Here is a 27,718-nt window from a genome sequence, read left to right on the forward strand (position 1 = left end):
GGTTGAATCTTTAGTTTTCTGAGGAGTTTATAATTATCATTGGGTTTTGGTAGGGTTGAATCTTTAGTTTTCTGAGGAGTTTATAATAATCACTGGGTTTTGGTAGGGTTGAATCTTTAGTTTTCTGTGGAGTTTATAATTATCACTGGGTTTTGGTAGGGTTGAATCTTTAGTTTTCTGAGGAGTTTATAATTATCACTGGGTTTTGGTAGGGTTGAATCTTTAGTTTTCTGTGGAGTTTATAATTATCACTGGGTTTTGGTAGGGTTGAATCTTTAGTTTTTTCTGTGGAGTTTATAATTATCACTGGGTTTTGGTATGATTGAATCTTTAGTTTTCTGAGGAGTTTATAATTGTAAACTGTTGTTGGCATTTTTATGTTTGACAATGATGTTCTGTTCATTTTATAGTTTATGTTTGACTATGATGTTCTGTTCATTTTATAGTTTATGTTTGACTATGATGTTCTGTTCATTTTATAGTTTATGTTTGACTATGGTGTTCTGTTCATTTGATAGTTTATGTTTGACTATGATGTTCTGTTCATTTTATAGTTTATGTTTGACTATGATGTTCTGTTCATTTTATAGTTTATGTTTGACTATGATGTTCTGTTCATTTTATAGTTTATGTTTGACTATGATGTTCTGTTTTTTTTTATAGTTTATGTTTGACAATGGTGTTCTGTTCATTTTATAGTTTATGTTTGACTATGGTGTTCTGTTTATTTTATAGTTTATGTTTGACTATGGTGTTCTGTTCATTTTATAGTTTATGTTTGACTATGATGTTCTGTTCATTTTATAGTTTATGTTTGACTATGATGTTCTGTTCATTTTATAGTTTATGTTTGACTATGATGTTCTGTTCATTTTATAGTTTATGTTTGACTATGATGTTCTGTTCATTTTATAGTTTATGTTTGACTATGATGTTCTGTTTTTTTTTATAGTTTATGTTTGACAATGGTGTTCTGTTCATTTTATAGTTTATGTTTGACTATGGTGTTCTGTTTATTTTATAGTTTATGTTTGACTATGGTGTTCTGTTCATTTTATAGTTTATGTTTGACTATGATGTTCTGTTCATTTTATAGTTTATGTTTGACTATGATGTTCTGTTCATTTTATAGTTTATGTTTGACTATGGTGTTCTGTTCATTTTATAGTTTATGTTTGACTATGGTGTTCTGTTTATTTTATTGTTTATGTTTGACTATGATGTTCTGTTCATTTTATAGTTTATGTTTGACTATGATGTTCTGTTCATTTTATAGTTTATGTTTGACTATGGTGTTCTGTTCATTTTATAGTTTATGTTTGACTATGGTGTTCTGTTTATTTTATAGTTTATGTTTGCCATCTTGGTATATTCCTTCCTTTTTTTTGTTTTTAAGTTCCAAAATCTTGTAGACATTAGGGAATGACAATCTAACTCTTGAGGGGAGGGTTGTGGTTTTTCTCTTAGAAAAATATTCAGATTCCCAACTTTTAAGAAATAAATATTTTGATCAAGCAGAAGGAAAACAAAATCTGATTGAGAGTTTTGCTTTTAATATATAAGTTCTAAAAATAAATAAATGATTTGATGCTTGCCTTGTAGGGAAAACATTTTCAGAATGAAATAATAACCCCCTCAAAGTGAAATGGTTGTTCCCTAAAGGCTACTGGGCTATAGAGGCAATGATACTGATATATGTAAGTTACATATCCCACTACAGTCACGAATGGACACATTTACCTATCTGTTGCCAGGGAGCTGAAGGTTATTCATAAATGTGACCTTGACCTAATATCATACCTCCATATCCGTTGCTAGGGAGAGTGTATGTGTAGTTACTGTAACTTCCTGGATACCCATAATTCAATGAATCAGACCCTGACCTACTGATGTAACGTCTTCTTCCTGAAAAATAAAGTCCATTGAAAAATCTTGTTTGCAAATGTTTGGAATGAAATATTTTAAGCCTTTTGAGACAACCATGAATTTCTGTAGATCAACTAACTTTTGGGAGTAATTTATTGACACAACTGACAGTGTTCTCCCCAGAAATTTTGGACAGCATCACATTTGGCTTAAAAAAATAACTAGTATTTTTTTTTCTATGTCATGTGTCCTGAGAAGTAAAAATATGAATATAGCTTGTATCAAGACTTGGAATCTTCTCTTGTATGTATGCATACAAAAAATAGAAAACCAGGAAAATAAACTATTGCAAAACATTTTGTGAGCTTTGAAACTAAAAGAATTCTTTCGCAAGGTTTACAGCAAAAAAAATTTGTCTGTTTGCAGTTCAATGATGCAAATTTTTTGAACTGTAAAAGTCAATACCTGCATTTTCACATCAAATTTCCCAAAACCTTATATTATGAAATGATCATAAAAACAAGATAGGAAAAAGATATATAAATTCATATTGAAACTTTGGTTGTTTCATTCAAAACAGTTCTCCATAAAGTACAGTAAGCTAATCTTGATCATGGGTTTTCTTTATTTACTCTACAAAATAGTGTTTGGACAAACTGCAATAAACCTGTCATTCAACTGTCAATCATCAACTAAATATTTCATTCAAGTTTTCAATTTATAAAAGTTAAATAACTCCTACTGAATGCACACAGTGAATGCATGGAGAATAAATCATGTCATGCCTTCAGTAAAATGCTTTCATTATATAAATACATGCATTATAAAAATCTTTTAAATGTTATGTAACCAAGTCATATATAAACTATTTACTTTTAGGGTTGAATTGATATTTTATAACTCAAGTCATTTCTTAACCGATTTCACATTATTATACATCAACTTTTTGAAGAAAAAAAAAATTAACATTACCGGTATATCACAAATTCCTCATGGAAATTCATAAAAGAAGATAACAGCAAAAGATAAATCTACTGTTGAAAATAACCAGTGTTTATGAAGCGTTTTGAACAAAAAATATATGATATGAGTTCCATACTTATATAAGATTTAATATATCTTTTTAAATGCATACTGCATAACACCTTTGCAAAGAAAACGTTTCTTGTGTGGGCAGTACACTGAGGCATGTTAAACCCACACAAACATTTTCTTACATCTTAACAAATATTCATTCTCAAGAGAGAAACAGATATTGACAGTCAATTCAAAACAAATCTTGTGAAAATTCTAGAAGTAAATAAGCTGAGTACTAATCTTTGTAGAGATGGGTACTCATTTTGAGGTTTTAGTGATGGAGACTCTCCAGTCTGCTGACAGTTGTGGAAAAAAGGTATTGTGACCTTAACCTTGACCTTTGACCAACTGACCCAAAATATTACAGTAGTCCTGTTATTTCCAAAGGACATTCTCAAGCTAAGTAAGGTGAATGTTGGACATATGGTTCAAAAGATGCAGCCCAGAAACCAAAATTTTGCCCCAACCTCAGTTTACAAATTGTTACTTTGACCTTGACATTGACCTAGTGTAGTTACTACTGTAGTATGTTGTCTTATAGGTTATTGTTGCTGTTGTGTTGCTGTCTCTTTGACATATTACCCTACATTTCGATTTATCAATAATCCTTTATCATTTTACAATGCCAATAAATGGGTAAAAAAGACATAATCTAATTCGTAAACAGGTGTACACTCACAGGGTGATCTTTCTAGGACAAGTTATGATACAGAGAAGCTAAACAAGTCAAATTTCATTAATAAAAACAATGATAGAGATCAAGTTAACTCTGACACAGGTCAGACCCCCTACGGACAGATTTTAAGGAAACCAAGATAAAAATGTCTCACCTGAACTAAGGAGATTCTGCTAACAGGTAAATAGTAAGGTACAAATCTCTCTCACCTTTATAAATGTCTGGTTAAAGGATTAAGTACTATTGTGTACTTATGTTTCAAATGAACTGAACTATTAAGTCCGGTAATCATTTTCTCCATGCAATGTTACGCTTAAAAGCAGGAAATATTATTTTACAAAATTTTTCTCCCATTCAATTAAAGCCAACTTATGACTTGAATGAAGATTAAATGTTTCAATGAAGGGGATATATATTATAAGGTCATGTTAATGAAGGGATATATATAGTCATGTTAATGAAGGGATATATATAGTCATGTTAATGAATTACAAATCATACACTTTCTTTGATGAATTATTTCTAATTTTACTCTACAAAAATGATTTAACAGATTTCTTCAATGACAGGTGAAAGAGACCCTCAATATTAAAGGTGTTATTTTTAATAAAAATATAATTTATAATACACCAATCTCGAGTTGTTTTTTATGAATGAGTTACATCGGTTGACCTGAGGTCAATCAACGTAAACGATGTCATCGAACAATGGGTTTCTACTATGAAGTAATATCATAAGCATTGTGACGTAGGCAATGTACGGGAAAGTGCAATAGTTCCAAAGTCGTCTATTGGCAACTTGAAATTTTAGAAATAAACTCATACCTTTCGAATATCATCGGTTCTCTATATTTATCTAATGATACGTGTTATGAATTTATTTTAAAGCAACAATATTTGATAGGCTCCTTTGTTAACTTGTGTTGTAAAGAAATGAGAGTTTTTTAATCTTAAACATCTATTATTGCTTTTTTATATGAAAATGTAATAATTTGCCAAAATTGAATGTTTAACTATAATTTGCTTTAAGGCCAAAAATAAAATTTAGATTGTTTGATGTTGCTTCCCTACCCACCTAAAAAGCAACCTACCCTTAACATTTTATGACACAAATCGTTTCAAATTTTTTTTTTATAGATTTTTTCCTGCTCTTACATTGTTTTCTTGTCTAAAACATGTAGCTTAAGTTGTTGGCCAAAAAAAATGACAAAATTTCTTCCTATACCTACCCAACCCTACAAGGCAAGGGTAGGAAACTTCAAACAAAGAAGTTTTTACGGGTGGCCTAAATCAGTATTACTTTACATCCAGTCTTCTGTATGGATCTATATGTTACAGTAAGCGTGCGTCTAATTATTCGTTTAATTATTCGTCTTTTTGTTCGTCTAATTGTTCGTCTTTTAATTTTGTTTGATTAATAATGCTTAATATTCGACGGAGCAAATTTTTCACTTGAAGCCTTATTCTTCCTGTCAATCACAGTACTATCATTTGGATAAATTTGTTTAGAAAGGGAAGTGGTATATTTCTAGTAGAACCTCTTCCTTCAGTTGAAGATCAACATTTAGCACTTAGAGATAAGTACTCAATCAGTTTTGTTCCTGTTATGAGACCTTATATTGATAAGTATCTAATTGGCAGAAATGTTCAATTTATTATTTATAATTCTTTTAATTTTAATAGATACAATGTATCAAAATTGATCTTTTTGTTACTGAGCATAATAGAACAAAGGATTAAATGAAATCAAAGTGGGAGAAAAGATAGTTGGAAAGGAAAGAAAGAAAGATCTAGACATTGGAGAAAAGGAATATAGTAATAATTGGAAAGACTAAGGACCTTCAGTTTATTAGCATATAAAAATGCCAGTCTACCCTAAGTCATAGGACTGTCTATTTCAATGGGGTAACATTACACAATTGATAATAATTAGCAAAAAAAGAAGAAAAAAATCACCAGAAAAAGAAAAAAAAGTGCCAAAAAATTATCTAGAATATATTGGAATAGAGAAAAATAGACCAAAAACAATAAAATAAAGTAGAAATATAGCCTAAAACGGTTAAGAATGCAGGAATGAAGAACCCCCATCCAGACCCTCATAAATTATAGGAGAAATATAGCCTAAAACAGTTAAGAATGCAGAAATGAAGACACTCGACCACTCATAGACGAGGATGTGTGGGCCCTGTTACTAACAGGCCCACTCATAGAGGAGGATGTGTGGACCCTTTGACTAACAGGCCCACTCATAGAGGAGGATGTGTAGACCCTCAGTTACTAACAGGCCCAATCATAGACGAGGATGTGTGGACCCTGTAACCAGCAGGCCCACTCATAGAGGAGGATGTGTGGACCCTGTTACTAACAGGCCCACTCATAGAGGAGGATGTGTGGACCCTTAGTTACTAACAGGCCCACTCATAGACGAGGATGTGTGGACCCTGTTACCAACAGGCCCACTCATAGAGGAGGATGTGTGGACCCTGTTACTAACAGGCCCACTCAAAGAGGAGGATGTGTGGACCCTCAGTTACTTACAGGCCTAATCATAGAGGAGGATGTGTGGACCATCAGTTACCAACAGACCCACTCATAGACGAGGATGTGTGGACCCTGTTACTAACAGGCCCACTCATAGAGGAGGATGTGTGGACCCTGTTAATAACAGTCCCAATCATAGAGAAGGATGTGTGGACCCTGTTACTAACAGGCTTAATCATAGAGGAGGATGTGTGGACCCTCTGTTACTAACAGGTCCAATCATAGAGGAGGATGTGTGGAACCTGTTATTAACAGGCTTAATCATAGAGGAGGATGTGTGGACCCTCTGTTACTAACAGGTCCAATCATAGAGGAGGATGTGTGGACCCTCAGTTACTAACAAGCCCATGACAGGTATACTGATATACTCACATAAACAATAATTTCTTATAGTATAGTTAAATCATCCAAGAATATAATTGTCATCACTTTTATTTACTGGTATTCAATAATCAAATAATCCAATAATCCAATAAAATTGCTGACTCAAGCGTAATTAAATCCAATGAAAACTGACACAGAAACTAAATTTGTCTGGAAAATGACAATTTACATATAATTTCACATCAAATTAAAATGTATACAATTCACTATATAAACAAACAATGGAACTCAAACTCGAGCTGACATCGGTTTGGTCTGTAATAACACACCCTCCGTCTAATAGACCTGTACTTAAATAACCGAAAAATGACGAGGAAAAAAATAATTATCATTTAAAGTTAACGAAGTGTAAGGTATACAAAATGCATTGAATCAGTATACAGCCATAAATCATGATAAGAAAGCATTTCCACTCTATACAGGTGAATTGTATTGAAAATACGTCCATCAGACGTGGATTGGAGATTGTCTATTCATATAGTTTCTGGTGTATCTTGTAATATTTATCGCTGAAAAAATCTAACTTGTATGACCTATCCTTGTTCTAGACCAATACAATGACACCTTGGACCAAAACATATAGAAAGGTAGCAAGTCTGACAACAAGGCCTGGACCACAATATTGTGTTTATATTGTATATTGTCCTTATACTAAAAAATCTTAGAAATAAGTATATACATATGTCTTTTTATAGTGTATATATTCTTTAAACCTAATCTTTAAATTTAAATAAAATTGTCCTAATACCAACAAATCTTATAAATAAACATATACATATGTATTGCACATGATTGAAGCTATCCTTACAAACAAAACCACTACAATCCTTAACTTGGTCATAAGACTACTTTCTTCACATTTCAATCAATTTTCTTTTATTTTGCTGTTATGTGTATAAGAAATATATAATATAATGGCAAATTAAGCCCAATGACGATTTTTTTGTTTGATCATTGCCTTAAAAACCAAAAAAATAGTGTTAAAATTTTGAACAGGAAATAACCAACACTGGCACTCATGCTTTTCTAAAATTGCTTTGTTAAGTAGTATCTTCCCACAATATATATCATCTCTGTAAAAATGACAAATTATATATACAGCAAATTAAATATAATGAATAAGTAGTAAACAATTTACATATATATGTATTACATAATATCTACCTTTTTCTCTGACATCCATTATACAGATATTATCTTATAAGGAAATATGTATATAACAGGTGCTTCCCTATATCACAGGTAAATAGTGGTCCAAAGATAATCACATCATGGTGTTTACAAGGTGTAATTTTTTTTCAGACCAGAATTATGGTAGACCTTGAAGCCTTAGTAAGTCTGAAAGGAAGTGGTCCAGCCAACTCATTCAGTCCTATGTACAGTACTTTAAACTACCATTAATAGATTTTTAATTGGTGCATGATCCAGGGATCTCCATGACCTGTTTTATGATGGTGCACAGTAAAACAGAACATAATTTCATGCAAAATAGCACGAGTACAGCAATTACCGATAATATTGAATCACTTTACAAGTTTAAAAGTAAATAGATGAATATTAACTGCAACTTGATAATCTGAAGAAATTTCGTATCGTAGTAACGAATTCATTTCGACGTTTACAATCAAATTGATACATCCGGTTTTCCAGTTTACATTCAGAATCAAAAGATGCATGTTGCACAGTATATTACTATGAAATTTGCTATTTAAAGTCATTAAAACCTTTTAAGTTGAAAACGTTTGCCCTCCAAATCTTTTCTTCAGCGTTTTACAAAACAGGTACGAAACTTCTTGTTGTTGATGCTGCAAGCGGTTGATACTGGTTCATGACTTCTGAATTTGACAGTGAGAAAAAGATTCCCCAGATTTTTTAGCCCTATACAATTACCTAAATAGCAAGAAAACGATGTGGGAACCGAAGGACAGCTTGTGGTCATTCTTGACTAAGGGGGAGCCATGCAGGCTTTGCATTGGAATTGTTACTAATGACAATTAATGAAAATATTGGTTATTTTATAAGAAAATAAATGAAATAAGCAATATATCAGCCTGTTCTCCTTTCCTTACATGGAAATGAAAGTAATGAAATACTTTCGATCACGCCACGCCGTAGACGCTGGGTTTTGTCTTGGTGAAAGTTCCTCCATCGTTCATTTTCATCCATGGAGATCCCTGATGATCTTGTAGCAACTATGATACTTTTTATACTTTAAACCTAAACCATCTTTTTTTAGTAGTCATGGTTTTTAAAGAGGGGGGGACCGTCTTTCGGATGTGCCCCTGTATGTATCATCACCTGAAGAGCCTCATTCAATTGTACACTTGACTTTACAATTAAGGATGTTCGCTACTCTGTTTTAAAATGACAGGCTTTTTAAAAGACTGTTATAGATTGATAGTATATAAAAAAAGGAACTAAAAAAGCAAGAAGAAAAAAAAGGATTGGTCTGTGTGCTTGTTTTCGAGATATAAGCCATTGAAAATTTGGCGGGAAATGATCCTCTTTAGATTTTTCATACATTTAACATTGGCACATTTTTTTTCTCTCAAAAACAATGAAAAAATAACAAGAATTTTATACGATTTTCAAAATATGACTTTTTAAACTATATGTAATAAAATTATGAAAAGAAATGTAGGGGTTAGCGGGCAAAATTTTTAATGACACTACATGGATAAAACAAAAGGATTCCAAATATCTGACAAAAACATCAAAAACAAGAGGAGCGAACATCCTTAAGCCAAATGAAATGTTATAAATATTTCAATTAAGTGCCAAAGACAGTACTTTAAAACCATATGTGACTCACTTAAATGTAAATGTCCAACATCAATAAACATAACAAAAGAAGTCAGGATTATAAATTTTGCAGGTTTGAGTTTTATAAATTTATTGTAGTTTATGTGAGTGTTATAAAATATATATCACAAACTTTAACATTTGTTTACTATTAAATTATCTATAAATGTAATGAGAATAAATACATCAATTAATTAATGTAAATTAATTAATTTTGATGGATTCTCAACCATAAAAAAAATCAAAAATGAAGAATTGTGATTGAGAAAGCAATGTTCTTCCAGTAGAGTTTAATAAATTTTTCTGAAATCAATTAAATTGTTATCTTTATTGCTTAAATTAATACCTAGAATAATACAAGGATATTAGTAAACAAGATTTACATTCAAAATTATACATTATTTATCTGAACATTTGACAACATACAGGACTAAAGAAAAAAATCATTAATTTTCAGTCTAAAACATTCAAAAAAATCTTATTACAATAAAATGCTCTTGATTGAGAATGATATCTATTTACGAAAAAGAAAAAAATTAAAGTAGTTTTGAGGGAAAATGAACTTTCCAAATGTTATGTACAAGATACAAGATGTTAATCTCTATCAGAGGGCCAGAGGCAGAGAACATACAGTTATCTAATTTTAACACCTGTAATTCCTTCCTGCACCATTAAACCTATACAACTATTATCAAACATGATTTTTTCAAAGATTTGTGAATATTACTTCTATTACAAATTCTCATTAACCATCTATTTCCTACCTGTGTATATCAATTAACTTTTAATTAAGATTTGCTACTTTCAATTTCCCCGCCAACAAATACAAATCTTGAGTCCAAATCAAAATCAAAACAAAAAACAATGTATATGTACGTAAATCTTGTATAAATGCCTTCAAATCAGATGTTTATCAACTATCTTGTAAAGTGAAATGCACTTCAGAAAATTGAATTCTAAGATAAATATTTATTTTCCAGGTTATCTGTAAAAATCTTAAGCAATTACAAAGTTACCTGATATAGGTATGATCCACAGGTAATTTAATATTTTTTGATGCACTTCCAGGTAAATTAAAAATAATAATTTAAATATTTAATTTAGAATCAATCAACCTATTCCACATTTGTACAGAAGTTATCTTATTAAACAGTTCTGACTCACAAATTTTTATAAGTGAAATCTTCAAATCTCGCTAAGATAAACACTTTTGAGTTTCCGGAGGGCCTACAGGGGAATCTCGTAGAACATATGACCTTTGGCCTGAGACTTGTTATAGTATTAGTAGTCAGATCTGTACTAAAATAACCTTCTTTATGTGGTAGGATTTTAACATTTCCTGTTTTAATTCACTGTCTGTTAGATAAAGTTATGAAGTCAGATATTCCAGTTATCTCCCCTGAACATTTACTGTTTTAATTTACTGTCTGTAAACTAAAGTTACGAAGTCAGATTTTCAAGTTATCTCCCCTGAATTTCATAAAATCTTTAAAAGTGCAAAACCTTTAGATTTGCATAAAGTTGCATTTACTGCTTGCATACTGGAAATGAGTTTGTTAATATTGCAGTTTCTTAAACTAAATATAATAATAATAATTTATGCCACCCTAAGGGCAGCAGCCACCACCAACCATTTTACCAAGGTCATCCAGGAATTTTAACCAGAACCATAACAAAATATTCATATGAAAATGAGTCTATTCAAAAGCAATGAGAGTTAAAACTATATTAACATGTTAAAAATAATTAAATGTAAAAACAGATTTGCCTTGCTACCTTATTGATATGGAAAAACTAAAAAAAAGTATTTTTTACAAACATTGTGATCAGACTTATTTCCAGAGTCAATCCCATGTTAATGTTGGGCAACAAACAATCATTTATTTTTAATAAATTGTATTTTACACTTCTATTAATATGTTTATTTATAGAAAAAGAACATAACTTCAATTTTTCCTTTTTTTGACAAATTACCCTTTAAATGTTAACATCATGCTGTGATCAATCTATTTTTTTATATCTTTTTTTACACCTACCCCAAGTCTTCTTTCATACATAATAACTTCAAAAGTAACTTCTATTTTCCACAAACATTTGTTAACTTACAGATGCAATATTATAAAAATGAAATTGTGGAAAATATTAGCCAGGGTAGACTGATTGTAGTAAAAAGTAAAATCACAAAAATACTGAACTCCGAGGAAAATTCAATCGGAAAGTCCCTAATCACATGGCAAAATCAAATGACAAAACACATCAAACGAATTGATAGTAACTTATAACAAAAAGATATCACCCATTTTTTACCCCAATAGAAACAGAAATTGCAAAAAAAAAATATGCAGCATAAAAATAGATTTCTATTGATAGCTAGGTAACTAAGATATTAATTTACTGTTGTGCAAATCTTGATAAGACATTAACATTTCTGACGTTAAGCTACTTATCTCACAAAACTCAAGGTGAAAGCCATCAAGGCTTTCAAGTATAGTGGGGGGAGGGGGAGTGTAGCTATTCATCACACAAAACTCAAGGTGAAAGCCATCATAGTGGGGGAGGGGGAGTGTAGCTATTTATCACATAAAACTCAAGGTGAAAGCCTCATATTGTATTATCAAAAACAGCTTTTAAGTTAAAACAAAGCAACATTAAACATGGTCTCATTGTCGAACAAAATTCTCTAAACCACTAAAAATACAGAGGATGAAACACAAAGTAAATCTACAAAAAAAAACTGATAATATATATATATATATACAAGTCTAAATTGAAAACAACGTTCAAACCTATGATTGTGTTGGATAAAAACCGTAATTTTTATACGTGTGCATGTAACAAATTTCGTTGTAGAGGGGTCTAAATACAGCACAAACAACATTTTCCAAAAGACCAAAAGAGTGAAAAAATATATTTTAACAAAACGCATTTGACTAACAGGTCCAACAACTGATGAGAGAGAGAGAGAGTCAACTACTATCTGGCAGCAATCTTGATTACCTTCATCAGACATAAAAGAGAGAAGTCTTGACAGCAGCAAGTTTACATTAATAATGTGTACTTTTATCTTCAGACATTCCCTTAGTATGAGTCTTAGAAAATTGTCAGAATAACTCTCAGCATGTAGCTATCAGTCTTCAGACTCAGTCATCAAATACTGCTCATCATGTCAGTCTGCATTGACTGACTCAGTGCTCCTAGTACATCATATTTATAGATGTACAATCCCTTATGTCACCTACAGTGAATACACCACACATACTACCAGCAGTATCAATACATTAATTGTCAGTGTATCCTTCTTTGTTTTATAATTCTTAAAGGCTTCAGATCTAAGTATCTTCTTTTTTTTTCTAAATGAAAGAGGTTCTTTGTATCTTCTCAGAAGGCCTGAGAACACTGCTACTGAAAATCTACAGCATTATTGAACTTAACCAGATGTTGCAGCTCATAGAAATTATCAAAAATCCTTAGAAAAGATCAGAAAATTAACAACTTTGCATGAAATCTCTATTGACTATACATGTATTATATAATATATATATATATACTATAATAGTTCCTCCCTTGACACAACACAGATGCAAGATATATCGTCTATTCCTTGTGGACAGGACCCACCCAGATAGAGATGCAGAATATATCGTCTACTCTTTGTGGACAGGACCCAACCAGATAGAGATGCAGAATACATAGTCTACTTTTTGTGGACAGGACGCACCAAGAAATAGATGCAGGATACATAGACAATTATCTATGGAATAGATCCACCCAAAAAGCTATACAGGTTGGTATTTAAGGACCAGATGTGAACTATTAATCACTTGCAGAAGATTGCACTGCTATCTCAATACAGATCTGTCATGTTTGGTGAATTCCTAGCATATCAATACAATTGTAATCCTTTAATATAAAACAGATTAACAAAAATATGTAAAACATAAGATAGAATGGAGAAAACAGACATGCAAGATATGTAAAGAATTGGTACAACATGGGAAAGTTTTCTCTCTTTACATCATTGATATACCTCTACATGTAACAGTCATACAACATGGGAAAGTTTTCTCTCTTTACATCGTTGATATACCTCTACATGTAACAGTCGTACAACATGGGAAAGTTTTCTCTCTTTACATCGTTGATATACCTCTACATGTAACAGTCATACAACATGGGAAAGTTTTCTCTCTTTACATCATTGATATACCTCTACATGTAACAGTCATACAACATGGGAAAGTTTTCTCTCTTTACATCATTGATATACCTCTACATGTAACAGTCATACAACATGGGAAAGTTTTCTCTCTTTACATCATTGATATACCTCTACATGTAACAGTCATACAACATGGGAAAGTTTTCTCTCTTTACATCATTGATATACCTCTACATGTAACAGTCATACAACATGGGAAAGTTTTCTCTCTTTACATCGTTGATATACCTCTACATGTAACAGTGAATCTGATCTTTTGGACAAATTACACCAGAATAAAAACCCTACTACATATTTTCGTGAGGGATTCATTTCGAAAGGAATAAAAGTTAACACACAAGTGTGAAAAAGAAACACAATTCAGTGCATTTCATGTACCAAGAATTCTACAAATCAAATCAAATTATATTATTCATTGGTGTTGAATCCAAATTTCGAATTGTTATCAAGACAAACATGACATACCAATGATAACATTAAGAAACATATAAAATTCAAAATTAACAAACATTCACATTGTATACGTATATCATGTATCTAGATATACTTATCAATATGATATACTGGAATGAAAGTATATATATATATATATGTAAACATGTATCAAAAGTTATCTCCCCTACATGTATATGTAAACATACTGTATCAAAAGTTATCTCCCCTACATGTATATGTAAACATACTGTATCAAACGTTATCTCCCCTATATGTATATGTAAACATACTGTATCAAAAGTTATCACTCCTACATGTATATGTAAACATACTGTATCAAAAGTTATCACTCCTACATGTATATGTAAACATACTGTATCAAAAGTTATCTCCCCTACATGTATATGTAAACATACTGTATCAAAAGTTAGCTCCCCTACATGTATATGTAAACATACTGTATCAAAAGTTATCACTCCTACATGTATATGTAAACATGTATCAAAAGTTATCTCCCCTACATGTATATGTAAACATACTGTATCAAAAGTTATCTCCCCTACATGTATATGTAAACATACTGTATCAAAAGTTATCTCCCCTACATGTATATGTATACATACTGTATCAAAAGTTATCTCCCCTACATGTATATGTAAACATACTGTATCAAAAGTTATCACTCCTACATGTTAACATGTATCAAAAGTTATCTCCCCTACATGTATATGTAAACATACTGTATCAAAAGTTATCTCCCCTAAATGTATATGTAAACGTACTGTATCAAAAGTTATCACTCCTACATGTATATGTAAACATACTGTATCAAAAGTTATCTCCCCTACATGTATATGTAAACAAACTGTATTAAAAGTTATCTCTCCTACATGTATATGTAAACATACTGTATCAAAAGTTATCACTCCTACATGTATATGTAAACATACTGTATCAAAAGTTATCTCCCCTACATGTATATGTAAACATACTGTATCAAAAGTTATCTCCCCTACATGTATATGTAAACATACTGTATCAAAAGTTATCTCCCCTACATATAGATGTAAACATACTGTATCAAAAGTTATCTCCCCTACATGTATCAGTTATCTCCCCAAAATGTATATATGTAAACATGCTGTATCAAAAGTTATCTCCCTACATGTATATGTATACATACGGTATCAAAAGTTATCTCCCCTACATGTATATGTAAACATGTATCAAAAGTTATTTTCCTTACATATATATATATGTAAACATGCTGTATCAAAAGTTATCTCCCCTACATGTTTATGTAAACATGCTGTATCAAAAGTTATCTCCCCTACATGAATATGTAAACATACTGTATCAAAAGTTATCACTCCTACATGTATATGTAAACATACTGTATCAAAAGTTATCTCCCCTACATGTATATGTAAACATACTGTATCAAAAGTTAGCTCCCCTACATGTATATGTAAACATACTGTATCAAAAGTTATCACTCCTACATGTATATGTAAACATGTATCAAAAGTTATCTCCCCTACATGTATATGTAAACATACTGTATCAAAAGTTATCTCCCTACATGTATATGTATACATACGGTATCAAAAGTTATCTCCCCTACATGTATATGTAAACATGTATCAAAAGTTATATTCCTTACATATATATATATGTAAACATGCTGTATCAAAAGTTATCTCCCCTACATGTTTATGTAAACATGCTGTATCAAAAGTTATCTCCCCTACATGAATATGTAAACATACTGTATCAAAAGTGATCTCCCCTACATGAATATGTAAACATACTGAATCAAAAGTTATCTCCCCTACATGTATATGTAAACATACTGTATCAAAAGTTATCACTCCTACATGTATATGTAAACATACTGTATCAAAAGTTATCACTCCTACATGTATATGTAAACATACTGTATCAAAAGTTATCACTCCTACATGAATATGTAAACAGACTGTATCAAAAGTTATCTCCCCTACATGAACATTTTTATTCCGAGATGATTGACACTAGACTATGGTAAGATACATATTTCTCTAAATAACCTTCAATAGGTTAGACCAAATATTCAGGTAGACACATATAAATCGTAAAACCTTGAACCTACATTTATATAATCCCATAGAATAACATGTAAATCATGGCACATGCTAAAAGTTAAACAATGTAAATGCCTCACACCAGGATTTTTTCTCTGTATATATTGAAAGGTCTTATATATTAACCTTAGTTTATAAACAAATTTTAAATGCAGATATCTGACATAATAATATAGTTGATTTTTTTATTTAGAGGTATCAATTTTCTTAGTTAGAAAAATAATATTGAAATTTTATGAGTACCTAATTTCTTGGTTTCATCATTTTGTCCTATAAATGTATAAAAAAAAATTATTTCATCAAGTATCCCATGTAAATTATTATCCAACAACCATATTTCACCATGACAGGATATAAAGGATTATGGGTAATCTCAGTGTTTGTACCAAAAAATGATGATGACGACACATTATTCGCTAAATTTCCATTTTTTGGAACTTTAATACCCAATCACAAAGTTTTGGTGTACACTTTTGAAAATATTACCCAGAATGCATTAGATTCTAAAACAGCTTATTGAATCCACAGTGTCCTACAGCAGACGGACTATTTAGAAACTTTAAGTTGGTCATATTCATAGGTACCTCACCCTGATTTTAATATTGCGCTGCTTGAAATTATAGGGGATTTTTTCATTTGAAGCTCTCTTTTTATAAAATTATAAGTGTTCTCTATTATCTATTATCTATATGACTTACCTCCCTTTGTAAAGAAAATAATGAATGTTGTAGTTACACACAAGAAGAGTAATCTCCCTTCAATGTAGATACCAGAAACAACAATTGCTGTAAACAAATTACAGTCCTCAATTTTTTAACTGGTGCCATTTATCCCAAAATCATGAATGAAATGGATAATTATCACCATAACTGCTCACTTAGCCAAAATAGGGTTTACTTTTAAATTCAAATTTAAACAGAAGATAAACCTTATCAGATCTCCTAAATTTTAAATTATTTAAGTTTTCCCCGTTATCCAAAGGTAATTATGGCGTTCACTATTATAACTTGAAGTGTCTTATCTCCATAATACTTTTAATTGTCAACAACTTTAATAAATTGCTACCCATATTAAATGTCTGACAGCTTATTTTACACAAGGCTTAGTGATTTCGGCAATCAATTTCCCAAACAAGGACACTTTATAATAGGCCAAATAAAAATCTCAATATACACAAACTTTCAAATTGTTTCAGGTTAAGCACATATATATAATCTGGATATGGTGTACTAATTTTTGCACCTTTTGTTTGAGGTATACCATCTTTCCCGCAAGTTTATTGTTTTCTGTTTGGTATTCAGTTAATAGTTAAGATCCATTTTGTTACATCTGGTGTACCGTTTATTTGGCAATCGCCAATGGCAGTCAGCAGGGTTTAAGAACATCCGTTGTTCGACCTGCTAGTCAAATGCGTTTTGTTAAAATATACTTTTTCACTGTTTTAGTCTTTTGGAAAATGTTGTTTGTGCTGTATTTAGACCCCTCTACCAAGAAATTTGTTTTGCATGCACACGTATAAAAATTGCGGTTTTTATCCAACGCAAATATAGGTTTGAACGTTGTTTTCAATTTAGTGGCCTTAAACAAATATTTAGGACTTTTTAATATACTAATTTTCTATATTCATTTCATTGTGTGCTAGAACTCATTAAGAAATCTTCCAGATATGTTGACCGAGAAATTATGTTTTAAATCCTTATGAAAACTTAGTGTAAAATTTAAATTAACTTCCAAACAAATATTTCTTTTTCCATTCATACATTTAAATATTTTCTAGAGTGGAATTTTTGTAAATCATATTCAATATTTAGTTTCCTCTGCGTGTACTCAACTGAAACTAAAATACATAAGTTATGAAAACTGACATCCTATGACCTAATGATCATGCTAATGGAAGATAACAAAGAAACACCAACAACAGTCCACAAAACACTTCAAAAAGAAGTAAAGATTGTACAAACCAAACCCCATAAACTACCAGAGAGGGGTCCACAAAACACTTCAAACAGAACTAAAGATTGTACAAACTAAGTTTATGGGGTTTGGTTTGTACAATCTTAACTACCAGAGAGGGGTCCACAGATGATCTAGAAAAATACATATTTTCTGCTCCACTAGTGGCAACAGAAAAAAGGTGACAAGAAAAAAATACTAATTTTTCATGAATATTTCAGATTATCTTACAACTAATCCCAGTGGTAAAAAAAAATTGTGAAAGCAGTTTACAATAAATAACGCAGGTATTCCTTCATAGTGGAAAACGTTTAACTGAATTTCAAACTTTAGTCCCAATCAGATTACTATGTACACTCACTTTACCCACTCATAAACTTGGTGTATTCTTAAATGAGTCAGCTTAATTCTAATAAAATGATTTTATGGAAATACATTAGAATATCTTTAAATATGAAATTACTTCCAAGATTAAAACACCTCATTAAATTTCTAGTTTCAAATGACTGTAAAATATAATAAAAGAAGATTTATGGAGGCTTATTTATGTATTAGGATAAGTCTACGGATTATAAGAATACAGATTATAACATTTGTAGAGCTCTGTTTGTTGCATGTTAATCTTATTCTATTTTACCAAACTACCAGTAATCTATTACATGTATTATATGAGCTGCATCAGATAGAAATCCACATTCAATACATCTGTTAACTTATTTCGGGTTGAAAAAAATTCTATGCAAAGTCTGTAACTGTTTTAAAATTGAGTTGATTTATGAACCCTACAAAATAGACCAAAATTCATCTTTTATATCGTATTTAAATGTTCCAAAATCAATCTAACACTTATACATGTACATGTATATATATGTACACTTGCATAAGGTCGATTTCTAACAGACACCGCTCATATTATATCTATAAGCTGTAACTAAATCTAACGAATTAAGATGCTACAAATTATATTAATGATCTGGAAGGGTTAGGAAATCTGGGTAACTAATAACTCAATAGCTACTGTCATCTTCCATTGATTTATGTCAATTCTCTAAGACTCTCTGTTTAATTAATTTACAACTAGTCTAAATGTATATTACAAACAATTAATAACTTGTTAAACATTGAGCTTTATATATTTTTCATAATGAAAACTACTATTGCATATATAAGAATAAATCCTTGGTCATTTCAAAATTTTGACACTTGTTATTTTTATGAGCTGGTTAAGGCTGAGCAATTAGTTTTGGTCAAATTTCAGCTGTGAAAATATGCTTTGAATAGCTTAAAAAACAGAAAATCTAACTAGACCCTAACACAATTGAAGTTGAAATATAAATTTCAAGAATAAAAAGAATCAAACATTTCCATAAAAAAAACTACTGGTAACCTGAATTCCAGTAATGAAATCTGACAATGGGCTGGTTAAGGCTGTGAGTTATTCATTTTAGCCAAAATTCAGCTGTGAAAACATGCTATTGAATAGCTTAATAACTGAAAATCTAACAAACCCCAACGTACTAGAAGTTCAAATATAAATTACAAGGATAAAACATTAAAACAATTCCATAAAAAAAAACTAACCTAAATTTCAGTAATGAAATCTAACACAAGACTTGATTAAATCCTCTTTCAAACGAATTTTGCCAAAATTCAGCTGTGAAAACATGCTTTTAATTACTTAAATAACAGAAAATCTAACTAAAGATTAATATATTTAAAATTCAGAGATAAACTTATAAGGATAAAAAAATCCTCCAATGCCATTAAAAAAAACTGACCTGAATGTCCAGTAGTGAAATCTGACACAAGACGTTGATTAAATCCTCTAACTAATTTAACTTGAAGTTAGATCTACCTTACATGTCTGACAATATGGATTTCACATAAAAAGACGTCAGTTTCATATCTACAAAGGTATGTCTGAAAAACGATTTGATTAACACAATGCTATCACTATCTACACAGATTTAATAAGTCAATATGTATTTTTAAGATGATCAAAGATTTAGGCCATTTAAACAAATTGTTCAGATTTTAAGCCACTGACTTTTGATAGTTAGGCCATTAAAAAAAATTTCAGATTATAAGCCCCTGCCATCAATTCCACCAAAAAACCTTATTAGAAAAAACACTCTTAATTCATGAACATTTTAACTACTGTAATTTCAGAAATTATTGCGTGCATTTATTATTGCGATTTTGTCATTTTAGACTAAAATGCAATTTTAATTTTTGTGATATTGAGAAAAATCCTATTTAATTCATATAAAAAATTTCAAAATGCGAGTTTAAATTATTGCGATTATAACCCTGTCGCATTTTTCGCAATAAGAAAAACATCGCAATAATTTCTGAATTTACAGTATAAGTTTTGTTGTAAATTTTTTTGTGAAAAATTTAAAGAGTCCTTGACTTTTGATATTAGGCCATTTACACAGATTGATCAGATTCTAAGCCCTTGACTCTAATTATATTAAATAGACCCATAAAAGGTTTAACTTTCTTCTTGGTCAATTATCTAATCAGTCAAATCTAATTGACCTTTGACTTTATGCAAGTTCTTTTTTGAAAAGAATAGAAAATGGAAACTGTGAAGGTGTCAAAGAGACAACCCAACCAGAAAGCAGAAAAAACTTAAAGAGATAAGTAAACACTAGTTAAAATGTGGTATTTTGTCCAACTGCATTTATAAACAAATTTTATTCAACATTTTGAATAAAACAATTGAGACCTGACAATCGATTTATACCCCTTAAGACATGTGCTTTTTGCTATTTTAAAAGTTCCATGTCATCATGTATATTTCATACCCTCTTAATGAAACACAACACCAAAATAACACAACACCAATATAACACAAAACCAAAATAACACAACACCAAAATAACCAGCTTTTGATTTTGACAGCATATCTATAATTAAGTTTTGTTGGCATTATTCTGATCAGTAAAAGTCTATAAAAGTAAGATAAAAATTTGAGACAGCAAACCAACAACATAAAATTCCACAAAAAAAGACATCGTGACACTGGATTCTACATGGATACATGTAGCACCATACAATCATTTAGTTTTTGGTATACAAAAATTCGTAAGGGTTCCGCGGAACCCAGTGTCTCGCCTACTTTTGCTGTTAATCACAGGCTCAACAAAAAAGAGGAAAAAAATTAATAAAAATATTCCTCTCTATACTATCTTTTGATTGTAAGTAGCTTCTGTCCAAGTTTGGTAAAAATCCAGGATAGTTTATGAATCTAATAAATGTTTTAAAAACTTAAACTGCAGACTGTATGTAATGTTAACTGGAAGAAAAACTAAGTCCATTTATAAGTAAAACACGGGAAAAATGGAACAAAATTTTAACAAAATTTCATTCTAGATACTAGCTTTTAATCAGAAACAAGCTTCTGTCCAAGTTTGGTACAAATCCAGGATAGTTTAAGAGTTGTTAAAATTTTAAAAACTTTAACCACAGAGTGAATGTAATGTTAACTGGCAGAAAAACTAAGTCCATTTATAAGTAAATTACGGAAAAAATGGAATTTTTTTTTTACAAAATTTACTTCTGGATACTATCTTATGATCATAAACAAGGTTCTTTCCAAGTTTGGTAGAAATCCAGGATAGTTTAAGAAAGTTATTAAAATTTCAAAAACTTTAACCACAGAGTGAATGTAATGTTTCCTGGCAGAAAAACTAAGTCCATTTATAAGTAAAATACGGAAAAAATGGAATTTTTTTTTTACAAAATTTACTTCTGGATACTATCTTATGATCATAAACAAGCTTCTGTCCAAGTTTGGTAGAAATCCAGGATAGTTTAAGAAAGTTATTAAAATTTCAAAAACTTTAACCACAGAGTGAATATTTGTGGACGCCGCCGCCGCCGACGATGACGGAATGTAGGATCGCTATGTCTCGCTTTTTCGACAAAAGTCGAAGGCTCGACAAAAATGACTGAGAATAGCAAAGAAAAAGTAGGTCATGTAGGTATTGTCAATAAACATAATTAACAGGGCCTGGTGATGATTCATAGAAAGACCAGTTTCTGTCCTTCACGGACCTACTTCTGAGGCAGAATGATGGGTAAGAATGATGGATAAAGAATGGCATACTATTTATATAGTGTCTGAAAGTTATCTGACGGTAGACAATTATTCACTACTAAGAATAGCTGCTGGAAAAGTCAAAATACACCAACTCACCATTGCAAAATAAAATAAATACAAAATGTATAAACTTGTATCATTACCATTGGTAAGTAAAAAACATGTATCTCAGTTTTAGATATCTTTATCTAGACACAGCACATCTGCCAAAAAGGTGAAAAGTCAAAGGAAGGTAACCAGTATATGCTTGGGATACATGTAAATTTTATTTCTTTAGTTTCTTACTTTTAACCAAAAGTCATTTACATAATTGTTAGATGAGTGGATGTAAAACCTGTGGAGTTCTAAAATATGCCCAATAAAAATAAGAAGAAGTGGTATGATTGCCATTGAGACAACTATCCACCAGAGTTTAAATAATGAAGATACTAGCAACCTTAGTGTTTGCTATAAAAATAAGGAGATGTGTTATGATTATCAATGAGACAACTATCTTCCAGAGTTCAAATGAAGTAGGTGTGAGCAATTATAGGCATAACAGACATGAACTAAGTTTGCCAAGGGAAAATGTATAATTTTCAAACTGAAACAGCCTCACAGGTAAAGCAACAGTTTTTCTACCCCTTGTTGTAAAGCCATTTTGAGGCACTGCCTATCCTGTCATCATAACAATCAATCCAAGTGGTCAGTTAAGTGTCAGTACATCTGTAAATGACTAGTTTAGGTAAGTTGCAAACAGCTAAAATTACTAAAGTATTGGATTTTAAAAAACTTTCTCAAATCAAAGAGTAGACAGTAATCCAATTAGTATTCATGCTGATTTAAAATCACATATGCAGGGGTTCAAATTAGTTGTGGTCCCTGGTTCCATGACCTCCCATTTACAGTTTTGGATCTTCCTGCCGATAGTTAGTTACACCTGATGGACTTTTGTATTTTTGCAGGTTAAAAAATTTACAAAAGAATTTGGAACAAAAAATATAAAAATCTAGTATAAATTTAATCTTATAATATACATGTATCTTTACTGAAAGGATATTTATGTTTTTGCATAAATTCTTCACAATTGATAAGTGCAGTCACGTGACTGGTCGTCGTACAAGATATTGGCCTTATTGGGGAACTTGAGAATATATTTAATATTAAAAAATAACTAGTATAAAACAGTATGAGTTGTTTTGGTTTTTGGGTGACCTCTTCCAAAAGAAAACCTGATGAAACGGGTGATACAGCAGGGCTGATTGATGAAACACAGCCCGAAAGACAGGATCTGACTAAAGACCAAAATTATGACAGGAAAAGAGAGAACGTAAATGTTTGCCCCATTGGAAGGTTTATCGTCCTTGGCTGGATTTATCCCACACACAGTGAAAGGGAAAGTGTGAGAGATAAATTAGTCCAGGTAAAATGTGTCCAAGCAGACAAATATTACTAGTTTAAGAAGTCCATGGTTACAAATTTACTAATATATTTAGTCCGATGTCAGTAATTTATGTCCCCAGACTAATTTTCCTAGGAATTCATGTCCATGTCATAAATATTCCTATGTAAAAACATCCATGTCCTTTATTTTACTAGGAAAATGTGTAATAAAAGAAATCATTTATATGTAAACAATGAATTTTTTAATTCTTATGTTTTAATGCTGTTCAACAATTGTGCATTAATCTTTTAATAAAATTTATGTGCCCAGACTAATTTTCCTAGGAATTCATGTCCAGGTCATTTATATTCCTAGGTAAAAACATCCATGTCCTTTGAGTTAATAAGAAATGTAATAATAGAAATCATTTACATGTAAACAATGGAATTTTTAATTGTTATGTTTTAATGTTGTTTTACAGTTACGCATTAATCTTAAAATAAAATTTAGTCCGATGTCAGAAATTTATGTCCCCAGACTATTTTTCCTAGGAATTCATGTTCATGTCATCAATATTTCTAGGTGGAAATGTCCATGTCATTTATTTTTATAGGAAAATTTGTACTGAAAGAAATAATTTACATGTAAACAATGGAATTTTTAATTGTTATATGTTTTTAAATTGTTTAAAAGTTGTACATTAATATTTCACTTTTTTATCAAAATATGGGTGTTTTTTTAAATATTTTTCATAGGAAAATTGACATCACAGACTTTAATAATGAACATAATCACAAATGTTCCTTTCTTAATTTTAATATTGATTAATTTAAAAAGAAAGGAAATTTTTAAGGAATCTTTTTCATAGAAAAAAACTGAGAATACTGACAAATAAAAATTTTCCTAGGAAAATAAGTGCCAGACATAATTTACTAGCTATGGACTTATTTTCCTTGGAAAAATTATCCTGGGACTTACATTCCTAGTAAAATTATGGTCACGGACTCGATTACCTAGGAAAAAAGTCTGGCAGACAAATTTTACTACCAGACAGAATTTACTGTTACAAAAGTGCCCTCCCCGGGGTTCGTTGGACAAAAAACTTGACCCCATTAAAAAATCATGAAACTACCTCCCAGCATCTATCTTGCCAAAAACAGTTGTTAAAAGAAACTGACCCCAAGTTTGAACACAAAGTCGAGCTGTTATCTGACACAAAGTTAGGCCAGTGTGTCCCGCAACTATTGAAACCAGAACAATTAAAAAGGTACAGAGTGTTATTTTCACAGCATATAGTGTTGGGATAAAGGAGATGCCTTTTTCTGACAAAATTTATTTGAGAAATTCACAAAAAAAAATGAGGTTGATGTAGTAAGATATCATTAGTGCTTTTGAATGGTCATGATGGTAAGCATATTCTGTTTTTAGAAATTGGAATTTCAATTAAAATTGGACCTTCTACCAATAAAGGAGGAGCTTTTAGTTTTTTTTGTCAAAGGCCCTGGACCTTCCATTGCCTAAAGTTAATTTGAACCCCTGCATATGATTTATCATTCTCCTTATTCAAGCACATGAAATAAACTGTCCATCACAGAATCAAAGGGAAATAATCCAATCTAGAATTGAATTGATTTTCAATAACTTTTTGGTTTAATAAAAATTAATACTTCATTTAAGCAAATTAACAGATCATATTTTTTAATTGGGGGAATATACAGTAGATATATATATAGTATATACATTGTTGTGCTGATATTTAGGGTAATTATGAATATACATTTGGTGTAATATATACATGTATATATAACCATTGGGTTAATTAAGAAATAATTCATGGGGGCTTGAAGTCATACTGATTTTACCACGGGTTGGCACTTTATGCAAAATACTTTACCATGAGCGATAGCGAGGGGTAAAATATATGCATAAAGGGTAAACCCGTGGTAAAATCAGTATAAATTCAAGCCCCCCTGAATTATTTCTCTTCTAATAGGACAAATACGGCAATTCTTTTGGATCAAAGTGCTCTAGGTGAAGGCAAATATTTGCCGTTCCCGTAAATAAACACACTATTATATTGACGAAAAAGAACGGAGCAAACTGAACTGTTAAACTATTTACAATAACGTATTTAGATAGGTTTGGATGAATTTAAATGATAATTTTACTTATATATGTAAAAAAAATTGGCTTATATAAACACATTTTATCATCGTTTGTTTATGTTTCCTTGTTTTGATGACTTTCGGTTTTACAATCGTGCATTTTCCCCTAAAATGCTTAATTCTTACGTCATCGTTCAATGACGTCGGGTAGCTCATTCATACAAAAGCATATGACCTGGGAGTATGATCGGAACAGCCTAAACAATATATTCATATTTTACCATGGGTGTGTACTCAAAGCGTTTGAAGAACGTCATATTAGAATAACTGAATATAAAAAAAATAAGAAGATGTGGTATGATTTTATTCTTTAGATTGTATGGAAAACTTTCTTGGTCATTGTTTAGCAAGGGACACATATGACCCCTATGGGAAATTTGCTATACTTGAATCAAGACTTTGTGCTGTCATGATGTCAATATTTTTCCAGTATAAATGGAAGATTATTAGCATGTAAGTAAGGTGTATGATAGCATGTACCGTGTTGTTAACAAAAACTTTGCAAGAACAAGGTTAACACCATAGAAGTATAATAAAGTATGTTTGCAAAAATATATAATTTGTGTTGTACTTTTCCGTTTTCTTATATTTCACCATGTATGCTGCAAACAGAAACTGATAGTGATATGTCATAAGAAGAAAGTTTTGATCATTTTACGTCAAAGTTGTCATGACAGGTTAATTACTAGACGGGTACAGTTTTGTCTTAAGTAAAATAAACTCGTATTTACTCTTCTTATTTCTAAACTTGCTTAGTTTTCTGTAAAATTATGCATTTTCTGTTTCCAAACAAACCGCTTTTAGGACCTTCTGAACCTCCATTTATTGGAGATTTCGCACTGATCTGTCTGAAAACCGACACTATATCGTTGTAACTACCAACAATTTCAGATGCGATTTCACTCGGTCCGGTAGAATCAGATTATAACATGCATTGCTTATATTTATCATTTCTGAGACTAATTGATAGAAAATCTTAGATCATTTGAATTATTTTTGATGTCTTTTTATTTTTACTGTTTTAATCAGAGACATATTCAAGTTACATCCATTTTTTTTTAAATTATATATACAGACTCTTCTTTCTGAACAAATTTTGGCATGCAAATAAGAAACACTGTACTAGTGTCCTCACTAAATTTTTAAAATTACTTTAATTTTTTTTACAAAAAAGAGGGAACAACCTAGAATTATTTCGTTTTTAATTGTGAAAGTGGAGGTCAATAGCCCCGAGCTTCTGAACAACATTAGTGACAATATTTGTGGTCTGTTAATTATAGAGTATTTTAAACAGTTTTTGAATAGTATGTCATGAACACTTACCTTTCTTGTCTACTTGTATAACAGGTTGTACAAACTGTAGGGGTTTAGTATCCATGCCGGGCGAGAGTGGTGAACACCAAGGGAGCAATTCAAAGGGTGCACTCTATTGAATCATGCTAAACCAACAACATGCAAAGTTTCTATAACATAACTCATGGTCCGTATTTTTTCACGCATCATTGTCAGTTTCTTTTGTCTACTTTTATATAGGTAATTGTATATACATTTATCCTGTAGATTAAGTTACCTGATTAACGACACAAATTCATCAGTTGACACCTGTAATTCACCTTGACGAAGATTTCTTTGATGTACAAGGATGTGTATTCAATCTTTGCCTTCTCCGTGTATAAGTTTATCGAAATTCAAAAGTTCGATACGATTATTGAGAACAGTTTCTGTTGACGATTCTTAAATCCAATGAATGAAAGGAATTATATATATTTTATCTGTGCCACTCTATCCGTAACAGAGATGCTTAAGTCACACTAATAGTAAATATGTCACGAAACGAGAACAATATAGAAAACAAACTATTCAAATACTAAAAAAGCACTTTAACTTACTTTCTCCATACGCGTAAATTATCTGAACACAGAATTCAAAGCGAAAAAATATTTAAAATAAACAATCCAAAAAAAATATAACTTAAACAGCACACCACAAAGAAAATTGAATTTGACA

General features: G+C 30.9%; 1 protein-coding gene across 1 annotated transcript in view; it reads right to left on the reverse strand.

The window, feature by feature from the left end:
• LOC127718635 (uncharacterized) overlaps positions 1-27,274 on the reverse strand; it is a 147,539-nt gene extending 120,265 nt beyond the window's left edge. The window contains exons 1-2 of the mRNA XM_052224686.1: positions 27,035-27,274; positions 1,801-1,905 (exon numbers count right to left, since the gene is read on the reverse strand). Of these exons, the coding sequence (XP_052080646.1) occupies positions 1,801-1,905; positions 27,035-27,089 (160 nt within the window). The 5' untranslated portion in view covers positions 27,090-27,274. The remainder of the gene's footprint in view (positions 1-1,800; positions 1,906-27,034) is intronic.
• Positions 27,275-27,718: the final 444 nt, after the last annotated feature.

The sequence above is a fragment of the Mytilus californianus genome, unplaced genomic scaffold (assembly GCF_021869535.1).
Source record: "Mytilus californianus isolate M0D057914Y unplaced genomic scaffold, xbMytCali1.0.p SCAF_10, whole genome shotgun sequence".
Lineage (NCBI taxonomy): Eukaryota > Metazoa > Mollusca > Bivalvia > Mytilida > Mytilidae > Mytilus > Mytilus californianus.